This window comes from Neoarius graeffei, chromosome 3 (genome assembly GCF_027579695.1).
Source record: "Neoarius graeffei isolate fNeoGra1 chromosome 3, fNeoGra1.pri, whole genome shotgun sequence".
NCBI classification, from domain to species: domain Eukaryota; kingdom Metazoa; phylum Chordata; class Actinopteri; order Siluriformes; family Ariidae; genus Neoarius; species Neoarius graeffei.
In genome coordinates, this window is record NC_083571.1 from 103,652,863 (window position 1) to 103,673,929 (window position 21,067).

Genomic DNA, 21,067 nt, shown 5'->3' on the forward strand with positions numbered 1-21,067 from the left:
ACTGACTTAAAACTCGCGCGTACTTGACAAGAGCTTCTGACAAATGTTACATGACGGAATCACTGGTATCATCTGTGATCTTTTGAAATGGCTAGTAATTAAAATTCACTACAGGTACACTTTCAAGGTTGCGCTTATTTGACATCCCGCTGTCCAAAGTGATGAAAGTGAGAAATTGAAGCAACATTGGACTCAGGTTTCCTGAGGCTTTACTCTTCTTAAGAAAAACAAAAAAGTGAGACATTAACATTGCTAAAATGTTAATGTCTCACTTTTTTTTGTAGTAGATGAATGTTATGGTTGTAACTGTATGTGTGCGTAGTGTATACGGAGGTGGAAACTCGTATTGGTGCTCTGAGGAATTTACTGCTGGATAAACTACTAGAGATGCCTTCTACTCTGCATGATCAGAAACGCTACATCAGGTGGGTAGATACGGCACAGTTTTTTTTTTTAATTTTTTTTATTAGTAGTAGTAGTACAACCCCTATTCCAAAAAAGTTGGGACAAAGTGCAAATTGTAAATAAAAACGGAATGCAATAATTTACAAATCTCAAAAACTGATATTGTATTCACAATAGAACATAGACAACATATCAAATGTCGAAAGTGAGACATTTTGAAATTTCATGCCAAATATTGGCTCATTTGAAATTTCATGACAGCAACACATCTCAAAAAAGTTGGGACAGGGGCAATAAGAGGCTGGAAAAGTTAAAGGTACAAAAAAGGAACAGCTGGAGGACCAAAATGCAACTCATTAGGTCAATTGGCAATAGGTCATTAACATGACTGGGTATAAAAAGAGCATCTTGGAGTGGCAGTGGCTCTCAGAAGTAAAGATGGGAAGAGGATCACCAATCCCCCTAATTCTGCACCGACAAATAGTGGAGCAATATCAGAAAGGAGTTCGACAGTGTAAAATTGCAAAGAGTTTGAACATATCATCATCTACAGTGCATAATATCATCAAAAGATTCAGAGAATCTGGAAGAATCTCTGTGCGTAAGGGTCAAGGCTGGAAAACCATACTGGGTGCCCATGATCTTCGGGCCCTTAGACGGCACTGCATCACACACAGGCATGCTTCTGTATTGGAAATCACAAAATGGGCTCAGGAATATTTCCAGAGAACATTATCTGTGAACACAATTCACCGTGCCATCCGCCGTTGCCAGCTAAAACTCTATAGTTCAAAGAAGAAGCCGTATCTAAACATGATCCAGAAGCGCAGACGTCTTCTCTGGGCCAAGGCTCATTTAAAATGGACTGTGGCAAAGTGGAAAACTGTTCTGTGGTCAGACGAATCAAAATTTGAAGTTCTTTATGGAAATCAGGGACGCCGTGTCATTCGGACTAAAGAGGAGAAGGACGACCCAAGTTGTTATCAGTGCTCAGTTCAGAAGCCTGCATCTCTGATGGTATGGGGTTGCATTAGTGCATGTGGCATGGGCAGCTTACACATCTGGAAAGACACCATCAATGCTGAAAGGTATATCCAGGTTCTAGAGCAACATATGCTCCCATCCAGACGACGTCTCTTTCAGGGAAGACCTTACATTTTCCAACATGACAATGCCAAACCGCATACTGCATCAATTACAGCATCATGGCTGCGTAGAAGAAGGGTCCGGGTACTGAACTGGCCAGCCTGCAGTCCAGATCTTTCACCCATAGAAAACATTTGGCGCATCATAAAACGGAAGATACGACAAAAAAGACCTAAGACAGTTGAGCAACTAGAATCCTCCATTAGACAAGAATGGGTTAACATTCCTATCCCTAAACTTGAGCAACTTGTCTCCTCAGTCCCCAGACGTTTACAGACTGTTGTAAAGAGAAAAGGGGATGTCTCACAGTGGGAAACATGGCCTTGTCTCAACTTTTTTGAGATGTGTTATGAAATTTAAAATCACCTAATTTTTCTCTTTAAATGATCCATTTTCTCAATTTAAACATTTGATATGTCATCTATGTTCTATTCTGAATAAAATATGGAATTTTGAAACTTCCACATCGTTGCATTCCGTTTTTATTTACAATTTGTAATTTCTCCCAACTTTTTTGGAATCGGGGTTGTAGTAGTATTTATGATAGCATAAATGTTTATTCCTGTTTGTTTTCCAGGTACCTGTCAGACTTGCATGCTCCAGGTGACCCAGCATGGCAGTGTATCGTGGCCCAACACAAGTGGATACTACAGCTGATGCAGAACTGTAAAGAAGACTTCATTAAAGAGCAGAGAGGTCTGGAAAAACACACACACTTAAACCTGTGAGCCACAGCACTGCTAGGTTTAATGTCTTTTCTCTAGTTGCAGGGGGAACCAACTTCATTTTCAAGGATTAAAAAAAGTGCAGACCATCGATTGATCAGTCAGTCACATGGCCTTCCTGATTTATTGTCTCTGCTTTGAATCACTTCTCTACCTGCACAGAGATATTCAGTATTTGGCAAGAGTAGTGTCACTGCTTCAAAAGTTCAGCCATTAAAGGAGAACCAAAGGCAAATTTTTTTTATTATCATAAATTCTATTTATCTCATTTTATTAAATATCGGAATGCATTTTTGATCGCTATTTTGTTGCTGCTATAGCAAGTCAGGAGTGAAATATGCTCTGTAATATATCGGTCCATATGTCAAAGCAACGGCTGTAAACGAGATTTGTTGAGACCTGTGCGAGACATCGTAGGACGGAAGTAAAACGTCCAGCGGAAATCAAAGCGACCGTCATCTGCCAACGTTGTCAAAAGACGCGCGCGCCCTCTTTCGAATGCTGACGTAATCAAGCCGGAAGTTTTGTTTTGATAGCAATCAGGAAAGTTTGAAAAAAGTCAGCAGTAATCGTCATTTAGGCTACGTTCACACTGCAGGCTGAAGTGACTCAAATCCGATCTTTTCGCCCATATGTGACCTGTATCCGATCTTTTATTGACAATATGAACGACACAGATCGGATTTTTTCAAATCCGACCCAGGCCGTTTGGATATGTGGTCCTAATTCCGATTCCTATCCGCTCTTTTCATATGCGACTTCAGTCTGAACCGCCAGGTCGCATTCATCCGACTTACACGTCATCAACAAGCCACAAACGTCACTATTCTGCGCTGAAGTAGGCGGCGGGTCTCTCAAAAAAAGTTACAACAACATGGCGCATAATCACGGGCGCAGATAGAGGGGGGGACTCGTCCCACCCAGATTTAAATTCACCTCGCTCGGTCCCCCCCACTTATAGGGAGGAAAAAACGTCTATGCTGTCTTTCTTTGCATAAGGCAAACCTCACGGAAAAATCAAAAGACTAATTACCATTCGGTTTATTGAGGTGCACAGCAGTGTATACATAGTTGCAACAACTCACATAAAACAAAACAAAGACTGATATTCGGTTGGTTGAGCTGCGCAGACTGCACAGGTTGCGAGCTCGAGCTTGGTTGCTATGGTAACCCACAACAAGTTTGACAGGCATATTGGGGTTGGTTTGCTGGCAGCTTTGTCCCCCCCAGTTCAAAAAACGTATCTGCGCCCCTGCGCATGACATCAATGCGAGGGACGCTTCGGGCTGTGAAGGTTCTGAATCTTCTCAATGGAAGGACGCAGAAGTTAGGGAGCTGATTTCCATTTGGGGGGATGCAGCTATTCAAGCTAGATTGGATGGGTCATACCGCAACCGGGCGGTTTTACTTCCATAAACACTGGCCATGCTCACTGCGTGTGACGTCGTCGTATCCTGCAATGCGCATGCGGAACACTTAGGTCGCTTTTCGTTCATACTGAGGATCACATACAAGTCGCATATATTTGTTAATGTGAACGACCTCACAAAAAAATCGGATTTCACAAAAAAATCGGAATTGAGCATTAAGCCTTGCAGTGTGAACGTAGCATTAAACTCGTTTTTGTGCAACGTTTCGTTTGGAAAACGGTTCATTTGGTGGAATAAATGTGACTCAAGATGCCAAGTACATGGGTGCAAGTTTTCCGGCATGTGCCGGAAGCTCCGTTTTTTTCGGGTCTGAAAAAGTCATTTTTCCAAATCGTGTAAATCCGTTGAGATTTTCGCGGGGGGGGTGGTAGGTATAGGGGTGGCCCTCTCACTATCTCACTCTCAGCGTATTACCGGGTTGCCGCGGTACAGTCTCTGCATGAGACAAATCGCCGCTCACCGATGAGCGGTCCTGACTAGCCCGTTGTTTCACGGCGTTATACGTGTGATATCCTGTTTCACGCACGTTGTTCGACCAAATCAACACAGCTATTCCGGTGTATATATTGTAATAAAGGTATCACAGCAAAAGCATATTAAAAATGGTTGTTTCAACATTTAAATTAGTAGTTGCTAGATGTTTTGAAATATCAAGCCTTGTACTTGAAATATTGTTATTACCTCCACCAAGGAGGTTGTGTTTTCGGTAGCGTTTGTTTGTTGGTTTGTCTGTTTGCAACATTACGGAAAAAGTTCTGAACGGATTGCTCTGAAATTTTTTCCAGAGGTGCGACTGGGCACAAGTAACAATCCATTACATTTTGGCGGTGATCCGGATCACCGTCTGGATCCCGGAATTTTTTAAAGGATTCTTGGCGGAGGTCTGCGCTCTCCGAGTGCTTTTCTAGTTTCAGATGAATTGATGAAATGCATTAAACATTTGAAGAGTTCAGATGCAAAACCCTCTAAACGCCATCTCCGTGAAAAATGAGTTAAGGATGTTGTGTGAATCCTGGTTACATCTAGTATATGTAAATGAAATATTTTTGTAAAAAAATAAAATAAAAACCACTCCCTGTCTTGTCTAAAAAATCGGTTTAATATCAAACCCCTCTAAACGCCGCTTCGATTTAGCAACAAAAGCCTCTATATTCAACAACCAATCAGAACGTCACTTGGACTCACGTGCTTTAACGCTAGTAAACAAAGTCTCATCAAGGAAGCTGCAACTTTATTCAGAGGGAGATTTCGCGAAATGGCAGATAATACCAACATGGATTACGATGGCATGGATGAACCTGTCCTCCAGACGGTGAATGGGCGGAGAAAACGTCGCGTTGTTGAAAATCATGTTTGCTATAAAGCGAAAATGAACCGATATAGTGGTGAAAATACTGAAAATGGAATAGCCTGCAATCACAACAGGTTGATGTGCGCTGCGGCAAGCTTAACTCAGAACGACCTGGCATACTTTAAAAATCAGCTATACACATCTAAAGATAAAGTTGAACAGGACGCTATACTTCTGTCCCACTTGGAGATTATGCCGGTTCAACGGAGGAGGGAACAAATTGATGATGAAGACAAGAGACGGCAGAGAGACGTGACCATCAAATACTCCGTTCTGAAGGAAGATAAAACAAGGGTTCCTGAGAGGTGTTGGTATTATTAGGTATTACCGAAAAATATGGTGCAATTTGCTCATGATCATAGGTCCCATATTAAATTAGCTATGAGTGAGCCAACCACACCACCATCACCATCACAACCACCCCGTATGTGTGGTATCATAATTTTCAATATTTTCAATTGTATCTTTGGTGGTTTTGTAACACTTACCTATGTCTGTTAGGAAGAAATGGATTTAGAGGTTTTTGCACACAAACCACATATGGATTTAGCTGGTTTTGACGCTAAATAAAAAAATAATTGCTAAAAAATAGTAATTTGGCTGAAGTAACATTTGTGAGATTAACATACATTTTTCACTAACTAATAACCTTGTGATTTCAAATAAAACTAGCTTTCTATACTTAAATATGAAGGCCTGATAAAAAGGCCTTTTTCTCAAAAAGTGGTCAAATGGATTTAGGGAGTTTTGCATCTGAACTCTTCATTTGATGTGAATATGCAACTCGTATAACTATTAATATAAATGTTTGCATGAGAGACAACCATTTTAACTTGTAATTAATTTTTTTTTTCAAGCCCTAAGGGGGGGCTCACCCCCTTTTTGTAAACCCCCCCCGCCCCACATGGCTGTTGAAAATGTTATGCTTGCACCCATGCAAGTACATGTTTCGCACCAAATTGTGGTCTGGCTGACACTTCACATTTCGAAGTCTCTGACAAGTCTTGTGAAGATCGCGCAGATAAGCGATGCCTGCCTTGGACCAAACGAACTATGTTCAACGTGGCTAAAAAACGAATAGGCCGATAAGTATAATATTTTATTGCAGTTAGTTGCCAATATGAGAGATGATATAAGGTTACTAAAACGAAAACGTAACGAATAACGCGTTAAGAAATAAAGCAAGTTTAAAAATGACTTCAGTTCCCCTTTAAATGAAAAATCTTCATTTGTGTAAACTTTTTATTTTGGACATCTCAATTCACATGTGCTTCGTGCTTCACTCGGTGCGAAATCGCACGTTTTAAAACCAGCGGAGATGCGTCTTTTGTTCCAAAGTTGTTCATTTGAAGTTTGAGTCGTATTTTCGGATTTTGCTTGTGCCTGGTTGTCACCTCCAGAGAAGCTCCAGCTATTCGAGGGTAGAGTGATGGGACTGGAACACACATCCGAGGGCAGGATATGCAAAGTTCTGGGTTTACGTTTGCCGTCAAGCCCTGGCGAGTTGCGCTGTTAACTGCAGACGTGCTGTTAGACTGCGCTCTGAACCAGGTGCTATTAGGCCGGAGCCTCATTACCTCGTTGTGGTGATGTCACGGAGATATTTTTCAGTGCTCTTAAAGGACCTTTGCTGTCTGAGAGGCTAATGCAGTTGTAAATTTATTATAAATAAATAAATACCTTGTATTGCAATCAGGGAAATGGTCGAAAGTGAACTATCCAAATACCATCCCCACTGAAAGTATTGGAACAGCAACGCCGAGTGTTTTGCTTTTGATAAACATTTAATTGTTGAAACGTTCAGTCTAGCTGGGCAACAAGAAACACCTATCAGGCATGCGTTCTAATATTTTTGATCACTCGAAAATGGGCGAGTTCAGCGTAAATATTAGGAAATGAATGCTGAAGTTCTGATATCTATATAATAAGCGGCTTTGTTTGGCTTGAGTTGACGTCGCCATTTCTCGACGGATTTTCACCAGATTTGGCATATAGGTCCAGGGATGACCCAGAATTTTGCAGATATAAACAAAATTCATGGACAGGCCCCAGGGAGGTCCCCAGGGGGCAGAACATCCACCCAGCCCCTCCTTCAATGCCTTTCATGTTACAGTTAACACAAACTCTTGACAGATCTTCACTAAACTTGGCACATAGGTACAAGAGAGAGCCACAATTTGACGGAACTCAGAAATTCCATATTTGGGCCCCTGGGTGGTGGATGTTTGGATTTTTGTTCGTCCTGGGTTAACAACACCATTTCATGATGGATCTTCACCAAATTTGACAAGGAAGTCTGGGGGCAACCCAGAATTTTGCAGAACCCGGGTAACCTGCTAGTAATCTTGTATTCATATTTTGGTCTGAAATCCAAATAGTAAAAACCAAACAAACAAAAAACAAACTGGCCTTGCCATTCCAAAATATTCAGCGGGGACTGTATATTGTAGTAGCACTATGGAAAATGGGCTATTAAAAATTTTGTATACATATTTTATTTGACCATTACAGGCCGAGAAACACTTTTTTTTTTTTTTTTTTTAAAGTTCCACATTGCAAATTAAACTGGAGCCCTTGGGTTACCTCTGTCTTGAGAGCTCCAGTTATGGTCCGGATCTTCACGTTGCACGGCCTTGATGTAGACCAATACACATTTTATTGTTTTCAGATGTATTTGATAGTGGTATCTCTACTATCTTGTGTGATCTCTCTGTGGACTGTGTTCATCTGACCATGTGGTGTGCCCTTGTGTGTTTAGTCAGAGAGCAGTGTATGTGTGGTCTGGTCATGACCTGACCGAGAACAGGAAGTCCTCAGTTCCACAAAGTAGCGAAGGAGGGGAGCAGCCTGACACTGAGAAATGTAGCGAAAGAAAATAAGAGAGACTGAAACGTGGGCTTTGTAAAAAGAGGATAAGCATGACAGATGAAGTTACGAGAGACGAGACTCCTCCAAGAGAGCGAATCCTGAAATCGCACAGCATATCAGATTAACGGTTGTTGAGACCTTTTTGATAAAAGAAAAGCGATTTGAGCTTTGAACGGAAAGGTTTTTGTCTAAATGTACAGTGCCAGTCAAAAGGACCCAGCTTCTCATTCGATGGTTATTTTTAGTAATTAAGACACTTCATGTCTTGAAGTAATGATGGATGTCGTTTCTCTTTACTTAGTTGTTCAGTTCTTGACATAATATTGGATTACGACAGTTGTGGAATAGGGCAATTTACTGTATTTATTATCTACCACTTTTACTGTTTGATCTCAAACACGTTAAGAAGGCAAGAAATTGTACGGATTCACTTTTGACGAGACACACCAGTTAAAGGAGAACTGAAGTCATTTTTAAACTTGCTTTATTTCTTAATTGAGGTATTTCACCTGACGTCACAAGGTCACGTGACGCCCCGGTGTCCGCCATTTTGAAGGTCAAGCTAGCTAATGTCAACAACATAGTAGCTAGTATGTTACTGTAGCAATGTTTACGTTCAGTCATTTGGATGACTGTTAAAACCTTTCAGTCTCAAGTTTTTCCTTTACTGGATTTACTAGTTTACTGTAATTATGATCCGGCAGCGGCGGCACGGTGGTGTAGTGGTTAGCGCTGTCGCCTCACAGCAAGAAGGTCCTGGGTTCGAGCCCCGGGGCCGGCGAGGGCCTTTCTGTGCGGAGTTTGCATGTTCTCCCCGTGTCCGCGTGGGTTTCCTCCGGGTGCTCCGGTTTCCCCCACAGTCCAAAGACATGCAGGTTAGGTTAACTGGTGGCTCTAAATTGACCGTAGGTGTGAATGTGAGTATGAATGGTTGTCTGTGTCTATGTGTCAGCCCTGTGATGACCTGGCGACTTGTCCAGGGTGTACCCCGCCTTTCGCCCGTAGTCAGCTGGGATGGGCTCCAGCTTGCCTGCGACCCTGTAGAAGGATAAAGCGGCTAGAGATAATGAGATGAGATGAGATGATCCGGCAGCTATTTACACCGGCTTGCTCCCCCTCAAATTAAGCAGCGCGCTCCGGCTTGCTCCCGGAGTGCTCCGGCCGAGGTTCCGGAGCGCGCTCCGGCTTGCTCCCCCTCAAATTAAGCAGCGCGCTCCGGAACCTCGGCCGGAGCATTCCGGGAGCAAGCCGGAGCGTGCTGCTTAATTTGAGGGGGAGCAAGCCGGTGTAAATAGCTGCTGGATCATAATTACAGTAAACTAGTAAATCCAGTAAAGGAAAAACTTGAGACTGAAAGGTTTTAACAGTCATCCAAATGACTGAACGTACACATTGCTACAGTAACATACTAGCTACTATGTTGTTGACATTAGCTAGTGCTAACAGCTAGCTGCTAGTACACTGCTACAACACAGACACCGACCCTAATAATACAGTTCTTGGTCATTGCCTGGTAACAGCAAATTTATAACGGGCCATGTCTCAACAGACTAAGAAGTTATTTCAATGACATTTAATAACATTTTGTTTATCCTGAGGACCGAAAGTAAATGAAAATGTGAACAAACCTTAGCTGTAATAAGATGGCGACCACCGGCTCCAGGGACGACCCACTGATGTAGGCATGTTACCCAGCCTGACACAAAATATTTGTAGGCATCCAAACTCGTATACGCTTTCAGATCAATACCTGTGTATGGCGATGGGTTTTTAACGACATAGGTATACAGATCATGTGGGCCGAAGTCAGGTAAAGACGAGGGCTTCGTGTACTTCCGTACGTCAGTGAACAATCCTGGTGGAAGCAGGTAAACGTCGTTCTCTAAGCCTGCTAACCTCAATTTTTGCAAATACCTCTCCCTCTGCTCGCCCTGTAAATGCCCTACGTCGCTGGATAGTGAAGGTGTTTTCTGCATCTCGCTCCTTTTTCTTTTATGTTTTTCGTTTGTCTCCTTCCTCGCATTCAAACTGATTCGAGCCGTGACGTCCAAAATGTCAGCCTAACGATGCATCACATGACTTGGTCACGTGGGTGAAAAACCTCAATTGACATGTTTTCGGTTTTAGTAACCTTATATCGTGACTCGTATTGGCAACTAAACGCAATTAAATATTATCCTTATCGGCCTGTTCGGTTTTTAGCCATGCTGAATGTAGTTCGTTTGGTCCACGGCAGGCGTCGCTTATCCGCGCGATCTTCACGAGACTTCGAAACGTGAAGTGTCAGCCAGACCACAACTAGGTGCGAAACACGTACTCGGCATCTTGTCACATTTATTCCACCAAATGAACTGTTTTCCAAATGAAATATTGCACAAAAACGAGTTTAAATGACGATTTCTGCCGACTTTTTTTTTCAAACTTTCCTGATCGCTATCAAAACTTCCGGCTTGATTACGTCAGCGTCCGAAAGAGGGCGCGCGCGTCTTTTGACAACGTTGGCAGATGTCGGTCGCTTTGATTTCCGCTGGACGTTTTACTTCCGTCCTACGATGTCTCGCACAGGTCTCAACGAATCTCGTTTACCCCCATTGCTTTGACATATGGACTGATGTATTACAGAGCATATTTCAAACACTCAGAACTTGCTATAGCGGCGACAAAATAGCGATCAAAAATGCATTCCGATATTTAATAAAATGAGATGGAATTTTGATGATGATAAATTTGCCTTTGGTTCTGCTTTAATTGAAAAGCATTCCAGGTGACGACCTCATGAAGCTGGTTAAGATAATGCCAAGAGTGTGCAAAGTGTCGTCTAAGTAAACGGTAGCTGCTTTGAAGAATCTAAAATATGAAACGCATTTTATTTTTAAGCGCACTTTGTTTATTACATAATTCCATTTAATAATTTTCATGTCTTCACTATTGTTTTACAGTCATCTCAGTTTCGTGGTGCCAAGCAAAAAACCGAGCAGTAACTGAAAGTCCTTTACCGCCACCTAGCGATGAAGATAAATATCGTAGTTCGCGTTTTCATTTTCTCTTTCCATCTGAAACACGCCATGTCACTGTTGCATTTCTTTGTCTGTAAGTGGGTGGTGGAGGGCTGGAACTGGATGGAGAACCTCGCTCATCAGCTCTGAGCAGAATCAGTCACACTGCTTCTCTAAAGAGAGGCAGCAGCTTCCAGACGCCTAGAGATGACTGTAAGGAACTTTCCTGTTGACTTTCACTGATGCTCTCTTATCCTAATACATCAAGTGTGAGTAATTAGTAACTGTATTTGTGGTAATACTGATCCTCTTCTTTCTCAGCCTGGCACTACAAGAGCCCTCAGCAGGTCAGGTTTGTGGAGAAGCTATCAGACGTTGTTATCAGTCAGCTGCCGAATTTCTGGAAACTGTGGATCTCTTATGTTAACGGCAGCCTGTTTAGTGAGGTATGTTTGCGTGCAGATGAGTGTACAAAGGAAATTCTGATTTGATAAGATAAAAGGCTGACACGCTACGTGCATGCTCTCTGACAGACTGGGGAGAAGTCGGGTCAGGTGGAGAAGCTGAAGAAGAACGCCCGGCAGAGACAGAATCACTTTAAAGTGAGTAACTGGGCTCCCGTGTGCCTGGACAAGTACAGTGATGAAATGAAATAAAGCTCCACTCTTGGAGACTGAATATGTGCTGAATTACTTGCGGCATAGCGTATTCCTTAAATGTGTTCATACCACAGTATTATCGAATCATCCATTCTGATTGGTCAGAAGGTGTTCGTTAATTTTCCTTAGTATAAATATACAGGTGATTTTATAGAAATCGCGTGTGCTGATTGGTCAAAAACTTCGGACTATTTCAGGGCTTGACATTAACTTTTAATTAATTTTAGTTAATTTCCACTTGCCCCCTATTTCGCGAGGACTACTACTTTTTTTTTTTAGGAAAACTGTAGATTAGTTGTGAATTGCAACATAAAACGAAGATCACACATTGAGTTGGAGTTTGGTTATTGGTTACTTTTTAAAGGAACAGTCCACCGTATTTCCATAATGAAATATGCTCTTATCTGAATTGAGACGAGCTGCTCCGTACCTCTCCGAGCTTTGCGCGACCTCCCAGTCAGTCAGACGCAGTCAGACGCGCTGTCACTCCTGTTAGCAATGTAGCTAGGCTCAGCATGGCCAGTGGTATTTTTTGGGGCTGTAGTTAGATGCGACCAAACTCTTCCGCGTTTTTCCTGTTTACATAGGTTTATATGACCAGTGACATGAAACAAGTTCAGTTACACAAATTGAAACGTGGTGATTTTCTATGCTATGGAAAGTCCGCACTATAATGACAGGCGTACTAACACCTTCTGCGCGCTTCGGCAGCGCATTGATACCGGAGCTGCGCTGCCGAAGTGCGCAGAAGCTGTTAGTACGCCTGTCATTATAGTGCGGACTTTCCATAGCATAGAAAATCGCTACGTTTCAATTTGTGTAACTGAACTTGTTTCATATCACTGGTCATATAAACCTATGTAAACAGGAAAAACGTGGAAGAGTTTGGTCGCATCTAACTACAGCCCCAAAAAATACCATTGGCCATGCTGAGCCTAGCTACATTGCTAACAGGAGTGACAGCGCGTCTGACTGCGTCTGACTGACTGGGAGGTCGCGCAAAGCTCGGAGAGGTACGGAGCAGCTCGTCTCAATTCAGATAAGAGCATATTTCATTATGGAAGTACGGTGGACTGTTCCTTTAACGGACTACGTTTTATCCAAAATGGTTTTTCCTGTCTTAGTCGATTTGTTTCCATTTCACATGCATGCAGCTGTTGTAAAGTTGTACGTTTGTGTAGACCTCTGACTGTAGATTCATTACTCGATAATGCAGAAATCATAAAATAGAATCTACAGTGATGCTTGAAAGTTTGTGAACCCTTTTAGAATTTATGTTTCTGCATAAATGTGACCTAAAACGTTACCAGATTTTCCACACAAGTCCTAAAAGTAGATAAAGAGAACCCAGTTAAACAAATGAGACAAAAATATTATACTTGGTCATTTATTTATTGAGGAAAATGATCCAATATTATATATCTGTGAGTGGCAAAAGTATGTGAACCTTTGCTTTCAGTATCTGGTGTGACCCCCTTGTGCAGCAATAACAGCAACTAAACGTTTGCGGTAGCTGTTGATCAGTCCTGCACACCGGCTTGGAGGAATTTTAGCCCATTCCTCCATACAGAACAGCTTCAACTCTGGGATGTTGGTGGGTTTCCTCACATGAACTGCTCGCTTCAGGTCCTTCCACAACATTTTGATTGGATTAAGGTCAGGACTTTGACTTGGCCATTCCAAAACATTAACTTTATTCTTCTTTAACCATTCTTTGGTAGAACAACTTGTGTGCTTAGGGTTGTTGTCTTGCAGCATGACCCACCTTGTCTTGAGATTCAGTTCATGGACAGATGTCCTGACATTTTCCTTTAGAATTCGCTGGTATAATTCAGAACTCATTGTTCCATCAATGATGGCAAGCCGTCCTGGCCCAGATGCAGCAAAACAGGCCCAAACCATGATACTACCACCACCATGTTTCACAGATGGGATAAGGTTCTTATGCTGGAATGCAGTGTTTTCCTTTCTCCAAACATAACGCTTCTCATTTAAACCAAAAAGTTCTATTTTGGTCTCATCCGTCCACAAAACATTTTTCCAATAGCCTTCTGGCTTGTCCACGTGATCTTTAACAAACTGCAGATGAGCAGCAATGTTCTTTTTGGAGAGCAGTGGCTTTCTCCTTGCAACCCTGCCAAGCACACCATTTGTTGTTCAGTGTTCTCCTGATGGTGGACTCATGAACATGGACTAATGTTAATGTGAGCAAGGCCTTCAGCTGCCTTAGAAGTTACCCTGGGGTCCTTTGTGACCTCGCCAACTATTACACGCCTTGCTCTTGGAGTGATCTTTGTTGGTTGACCACTCCTAAGGAGGGTAACAATGGTCTTGAATTTCCTCCATTTGTACAAAATCTGTCTGACTGTGGATTGGTGGAGTCCAAACTCTTTAGAGATGGTTTGTAACCTTTTCCAGCCTGATGAGCATCAACAACGCTTTTTCTGAGGTCCTCAGAAATCTCCTTTGTTCGTGCCATGATACACTTCCACAAACATGTGTTGTGAAGATCAGACTTTGATAGATCCCTGTTCTTTAAATAAAACAGGGTGCCCACTCGCACCTGATTGTCATCCCATTGATTGAAAACACCTGACTCTAATTTCACCTTCAAATTAACTGCTAATCCTAGAGGTTCACATACTTTTGCCACTCACAGATATGTAATATTGGATCATTTTCCTCAATAAATAAATGACCAAGTATAATATTTTTGTCTTATTTGTTTAACTGGGTTCCTTATATCTACTTTTAGGACTTGTGTGAAAACCTGATGTTGTTTTAGGTCATATTTATGCAGAAATATAGAAAATTCTAAAGGGTTCACAAACTTTCAAGCACCACTGTAGCATGAAATTGAAATCGTCTTCGACTCATTCAGTATCATGCTAGCTGAATGGAATATATCTGATATACCATGAAAAAAAGCCAGCTGATATTATTATTATTATTATTATTATTCATACACACACTCTTCATAGGGCGGCACGGTGGTGTAGTGGTTAGCGCTGTCACCTCACAGCAAGAAGGTCCTGGGTTCGAGCCCCGGGGCCGGCGAGGGCCTTTCTGTGTGGAGTTTGCATGTTCTCCCCGTGTCCGCGTGGGTTTCCTCCGGGTGCTCCGGTTTCCCCCACAGTCCAAAGACATGCAGGTTAGGTTAACTGGTGACTCTAAATTGAGCGTAGGTGTGAATGTGAGTGTGAATGGTTGTCTGTGTCTGTGTGTCAGCCCTGTGATGACCTGGCGACTTGTCCAGGGTGTACCCCGCCTTTCGCCCGTAGTCAGCTGGGATAGGCTCCAGCTTGCCTGCGACCCTGTAGAAGGATAAAGCGGCTTGAGATAATGAGATGAGATGAGACACTCTTCATATCAGCCTTCTCGAAGACCAGTGCGAGCTTAACCGCAAATCGGTGCAGCAGTGAAGTCACCTTCCAGCCGGTGTAGCGTTCATCAGTAGTTTTAGTGAATGCGAATAAAGCCGTCAAAACCAATGCTATCGAGAGCAAGTAGCACAGACTAACGGCCGAGAAACTAAGATTTCTGTCTCCAGACTCTTCCATGCATGCTCACTACAGTATTTTTCCATTCATACTTAAGTTTTCATTTTCCTATGTAATTTACTTGGTTACTTTTAAAATCAACATCGACAGCTACACACAACAGAGCGACCTGGAAGCCTGCCGCTAATCCCTTGCAAAATCCTTCGCCCTGTTGCTTTTTCGGTGTGTCTGGCTAAGTTTTTTTTGTCTGAGCTCGAATAGTAACGGTTCGTCACTGCTCGTAAATATGCGTGAAGAATATCCAGTGATGTTATGTTCGCCTTTTGGGTGTTCAATTCATCTTTCTCTTTCCTGGCGAACAAAGAAATGCTTGAGCATGTACGCAGCAGAAAACTCTCAAATTGGATATTTGCATCCGCTCCGACATGTGACGACATGTCTTGACAACATGCAATATAGACCCCTTCGCATGTTTGTAAACAGACCGACCATTGCCAGGATGTGTGCGCAGCCTGGACCCAGAAACAATGGCGCTGCCCATAGTCCGGCATTATGAGCTGTCAGATTATGCCAAACAATTGTCGTTACAAGATCGAGAATGCTACATAAATAAGTTAACTCTAACAAGTGGACATCGCCTACCGGATCCGTATTTAATTAAAGAGTGGACGGACGATGTTAGTAAGTTCCCTGGTATACAATGGCCAGATATATACTCGTACCTTATTGACAAGACTTCAGTGTACACCCACGAAAAACTTCGTGCCTACAAGTCTTTAGACGCATATGATTATGTGCGGGCATGTACAACTTGATTAACAATGGGCCATTCATATTCATTTTGTTTTAATCAAATTATGCCAGTGATGTGATGGCAATGTGGCTTTAGCTACAACAGCAAATACCAACACTAAACAGCAATTTGCAGGAGGTAATGGCATGAAAGGAATGATAGTGTAAAGAGTGCAGCTAAGAGAAATCAGAGCTGCGTAAAAAGCGAGAGGCAGAGAGCAGAAATGAAACTGAACGGGGTGGGAGCTAGGTTAGAGCAGCGTAAGTTGGCATTTAGAGTGAGGGCACACAATTTTACCTTTCCATCCTTGCTTTAAAATTGTGATTTTCGGCATACACAAATAATGATGGCACAAAATCTGGACTGCTTGAGTCAAGCGAGACCTCTCCTACAAACAAAATTGCATGCTAAGCTAAGTTAACATGCTAACAATATTCATTACATTGTGTAACTATGACCCAGCTAATCAGACAAACGCTACCAAAGTATTTTGCTACATCAATAAACGAAGACTAGAAAGAATAAAAAAGAAAGATTTAATAAATAGCCTGATCTTACCTGTGATGAAGTGGGTGCTGCATTTTTGATGGTGCTTTCATCCCAGTCTACACGTTTGATGGCTTGTAGCCATGGACGTCGGCGTTTTTTTTTTTTTTTTGGAATGGGTGAGATCCTGCTGGAATTCTGAACATTTTAACCCCATCACTGCTACGATTCTGACACCCGACAACACAACAACTAGGCATTTCTGAGTCTTTTTTGGGTCCAGGCTGCGCGCGCAATTTCCGCTTTCGTATGAATGACGTTTACTGTGAAGGGGTCTATTGAAAACCATATTCGACGCAAATTCTCCATTGGGTAGAGTGGCGTAATACACGTCACACGATATGCCCCTTAGTTCCAGTGAAGGGAAGTTTTAAGAAAGAAAGAAAGCACAACTTAGTTTAGTTTATTTGTCACATAAAATATAGATTACACATAAAGTATAAATTACAACAAAAAAATAAATATATACATGTGTGTAGCAAAAATAGGGAAAAAAAAGAAATAGATACAAACGTGACAGGAGAAGAAAACAGGGCGTAAGCCCCAATTGACATTCAACCCCCACAGATTACAAAAATATAAAAACTTATGACGCATTTAGGATAGTAAAAAAAAAAAAAAAAACCTACGTTACGGAGGATGGTACAAAGCGAGTTTCTCAAAGAAGTGAACAGATATTTGTCTTTTGAAGGAGATTGGCGTGGGGGAGAATTTTATAGCAGATGGAAGGCTGTTCCATAATTTAACAGTTCTTGGAAAGTAAGAGTTCCGATAGTAGTTTTGCTTGTGATTGAAGAAGAAGCGGAGATCAGCTGGATGGAAGTTTCTGGTGCAATATCTAGATGTAGTTGGAATGAGCAAACTAGCTAAACTATCACTAACAGTACCGTTTTTGATTTTGTAAAGCAAGACAGCGTCACTGATTTCTCAGCGATACTCTAAAGGGAGAAGACTGAGCGACTTAAGGCGATCGGTATAGGACACATCAGGGGGGTAGTTCAGGATAAACTTTGTGGCGCGGCGCTGAATGTTCTCTAAAAGAGCCTTGTGCTTAGCAGTTGAAGGTGACCATATGCTTGAGGCGTACTCCAGGCGAGGCCTAACTAAGGTGCAATAAAGCAATTTCCTTGTACTTTGGTCATAGATGTCGTGACAGACCCGCCTCACCAACCCAAGCATCCTGTTAGCTTTTGCACACATGAGCTCTATATTGCCGCTTTTCCACTACAAACGCGGCTGAGTCGGGCTGAGCCGTGCCGTGCTGAGTGGGGCTGTTGGAGTTGCATTTCGACTACAACCGCGCTGAACCGTGCTGGCTGGAAGTGGGTGGACACATTGGGTGGAGTTAGCGAAAGTGGGTGGACGTCAGGTGATGTCGTTAAGCAGCGCAAACAGTGACATCAGTGAGCTTTTAAGCGGTAGTCTCACGACCCGGATAGTAAACAATAAACATGGAGGACATGGAGTCGTTAGTGTTGCTGGTCTTGGTGCTGTGGCTTGTTGTCACCGACAACGCCAACAGATACTGGCAAGAGCGTATAGATGAGGCGAGGCGCATAAGGCTTCAGAAATTCTCGTAATTCGTAATTCTCCTTCTTCCGGGTTTGCAGTGTTTACAGATCCCAGCGCGCTCGCGGGGCGTGTGTAGGCATGTGAGGACGCTCCTCCTCACCAATCAGTGCACAGGGGAGTGTCTGCTCACGCCCCCAACCTCACTCGGCTCGCTTTGGCTCGCTTCAGCCCCACTCCAAAACGGTGCGAGTTTTAGGGGCTAAGCAGGGCTGAAGCGAGCTGAGTCGTGCTGGTTTTTGGTAGTCGAAACGCGAGCCGTGTCGGGCTGAAGCGAGCTGAAGTGAGCTGAAAAAGGGTAGTGGAAAAGGGCCATATGTGGACCCCAGGACAGATCGTTTGTTACAGTGACTCCGAGGTCTGTTACTTGCGCTACTGCATCCAGAGTGCGGCCACACAGCTGGTAACAGTGCGGTGGACGCTTTGTCGAACGCTTCTTGGACATATGCATAACCCTACACTTAGATGCGCTGAACTCCATACCGTGCTCTATACTCCAATTGTACAGTGAGTCAAGGTCACCCTGCAAGGAGAGAGACGAACTTGCAGACTCTATAGAGCGGTAGAGCTTGGAATCATCAGCATAAAGGGCAATGTCCGAACCATGCTGCACGTAGTTTGGCATGTCGTTTGCGTAAATCAAAAACAGCAGGGGCCCGAGGATAGATCCCTGCGGGACCCCTGATGTCACCGGCAGCCAAGAGGAGGTAACACCCTCAAGGACAACGCGTTGTCGTCTTCCGCCCAGGTAGGACTCAAACCATTTCAACAAAGAACCTGCAATCCCATACCGCTGTAGTTTGGACAAGAGCAGATGGTGAGGGACCTTATCAAAAGCCTTTGAGAGATCTAGATGAATAACATCAATGTCATCCCCTGCTGCTAACCTGTTCACAATGTCATGATAGACTTCGACAAGTTGCGTTACAGTAGACTTTCCCTTAAGGAATCCGTGTTGTAGATGGTAGATGAAGGGTGAAATGTAGCTGAAGCAGTGATTGTAGACGCAGCGCTCAAGGACTTTTGATACAATACAGAGCAGGGAAATGGGCCTGTAGTTTTCTACGAGGGTGGGGTCATCCTTTTTGAAAACAGGAGTGATGTTCGCCTCCTTCCATAACGCAGAAACGGATCCCCTGGAAAGCGACAGGTTAAACAGCCGGCACAGTGAAGGTGATATTTCAGGTGCCGTGTTCTTTAGAATAATCCCAGGAATTTCATCCGGTCCGCAAGCTTTGTTAGTGTCTAGGTTGAGCAAGACATCCAGTACTTCGGGAACTGTGAGCTGGATGGAGGTCAGGCCCACTGAAGGCTCTTGGTTGGTGGACTGGGAACTAGCCATTCCCACACCGGAAGCAGGGCTGAAGATTGAGTGAAAGTATCTATTCAGCAAGTTAGCCATGTCCCAAGTATCTGTTATAAAAGCGCGGCCATCACGGAAAAAATTCGGTGAAGGCTTGTCGGCAGTGCATGATTTTACATAAGACCAGAAGCGCTTCGGGTTATCCGATATCGAGGTCTTTAGTTTTTCAGCGTACTGTTTTCTTTTTTGGGCCAGCATTTGTTTCGCTGCGCGTCGGAGCTCGTTGTATTTTTCCTCAGCAACCGCCAACCCGGTCTTATTTGCGTTTCTTCTCATCGCGTCTTTCTTTTTAAGCAAAGAGCGCAAATCGTGATCAATCCACGGGTAATCTTGCACATTCCTTGGTTTTGATTTAGGAATGTGCTCATTAACGGCAGCGAGAAATAAGTCACTCCAATTTGCAAGTGATGAATCCACGTCGTCACTCTGGGAGAAACACACATCCCACGGGATGGTTTTAAGTGATTCTTTCAGACCCGCCCAGTCGGCACGCTTGAAGTTGTACACCACGCGCTTGGTTTTTGTTTTCTTTCGGACTCTAAGATCCAGTTCAAAACTGATCAACTTGTGGTCGGTGGAAATAATATCCTCAAACCCATGAATGTGCAGGAATTTGGATGGTATATTAGTCAAAATTAAATCGAGAATGTTCTTCCCTCTTGTTGGAAAATCAACCAGCTGCCATAAGTAATTATCCTTAACGATCTTGCAAAGATAGTTTGGCAAGTATTTGCCGGTCTTGGCAGTTCCTGTCTTCCAGTCGATCTCAGATAGATTAAAATCGCCGATCACTATAACCTGGTCGTATTTGGCTTTAGATGCCAAATGCAAAGTTTTCTTGAGTTGTTTTAGATACTCTCGGTCAGTGTCTTGTGGTCGGTAATAAGTGACGGCCAGGATTTTACGCCGTGAGTTCGGACGGAGTTCGCAAGCTAAAATTTCAGCGTCCGTTTCTAGATCACGTCTACGTATACTCAGGATACTGTTTTTAACCGCCAGAAACGCGCCTCCGCCTCTTCGACTTTCTCTGTCCCGTCTGTGGATGGTATATTCCGCGGAAGTGGGAAGTAATTCACAATTTAGATAATTTGGATTCAGCCATGACTCAACACAGAATATTAAGTCCTTGCCAACAGAAAGTGCTTGGAGCTCACTCCGTTTTCTAGCGACACTCCTAGAATTCATATACAAGCACTTCACGGTGGTGCAGCAGCTACTTTTCCTTCCGGCTGACGCCTGAGGCCCAGGATGGGAAGCAATATCTCCACAGAGAAGCAAGAGGCCCACAAGATAGCTGTTAGGTTTTGTGAAATCTCTTCGTAGACGAACCAAGGAATGGTGTTGATCCTTGATATCAGGCTTACTTTTGTTGGTCAACTTCATTTCATTAGTTAATATCCATCCATTCCTGCATTTTAATCGGACTGGGAGGAGTTTGGCGCTGAGGCGGGACGCGATGCTCTGGAAAGTGTCCACGCGCTGCTGGAGGCGGAAGCTCCGCTGGAGCACGAGCGCAGCCTGGAGCTCCACACCGCTGAAGATGTCGCTGGCGTGCCGGGAAACATCACTCAGCTGCCGCAAGAGCAGCGCGAGCGCCCGCGAGCTCACTTCATCCAGAGAGGAGCAGAGCAGCAGCACCTCCGCCGCCTCACCGCCGCCCCGGGGGGAGCAGCTCCCCGTCAGCCGCCGCGGCTCCACCGAGCGCGCAGGGAAAGG

At 43.5% G+C, this 21,067-nt stretch overlaps 1 protein-coding gene across 2 annotated transcripts in view; it reads left to right on the forward strand.

Annotated features, from left to right (window-relative positions):
* Positions 1-21,067, forward strand: part of exoc2 (exocyst complex component 2) — a 143,640-nt gene that overhangs the window by 71,591 nt on the left and 50,982 nt on the right. For both annotated transcript variants that reach the window (XM_060917805.1, XM_060917806.1), the window contains exons 10-14: positions 323-425; positions 2,129-2,247; positions 11,021-11,134; positions 11,243-11,367; positions 11,455-11,523. In XM_060917805.1, the coding sequence (XP_060773788.1) occupies positions 323-425; positions 2,129-2,247; positions 11,021-11,134; positions 11,243-11,367; positions 11,455-11,523 (530 nt within the window). The remainder of the gene's footprint in view (positions 1-322; positions 426-2,128; positions 2,248-11,020; positions 11,135-11,242; positions 11,368-11,454; positions 11,524-21,067) is intronic.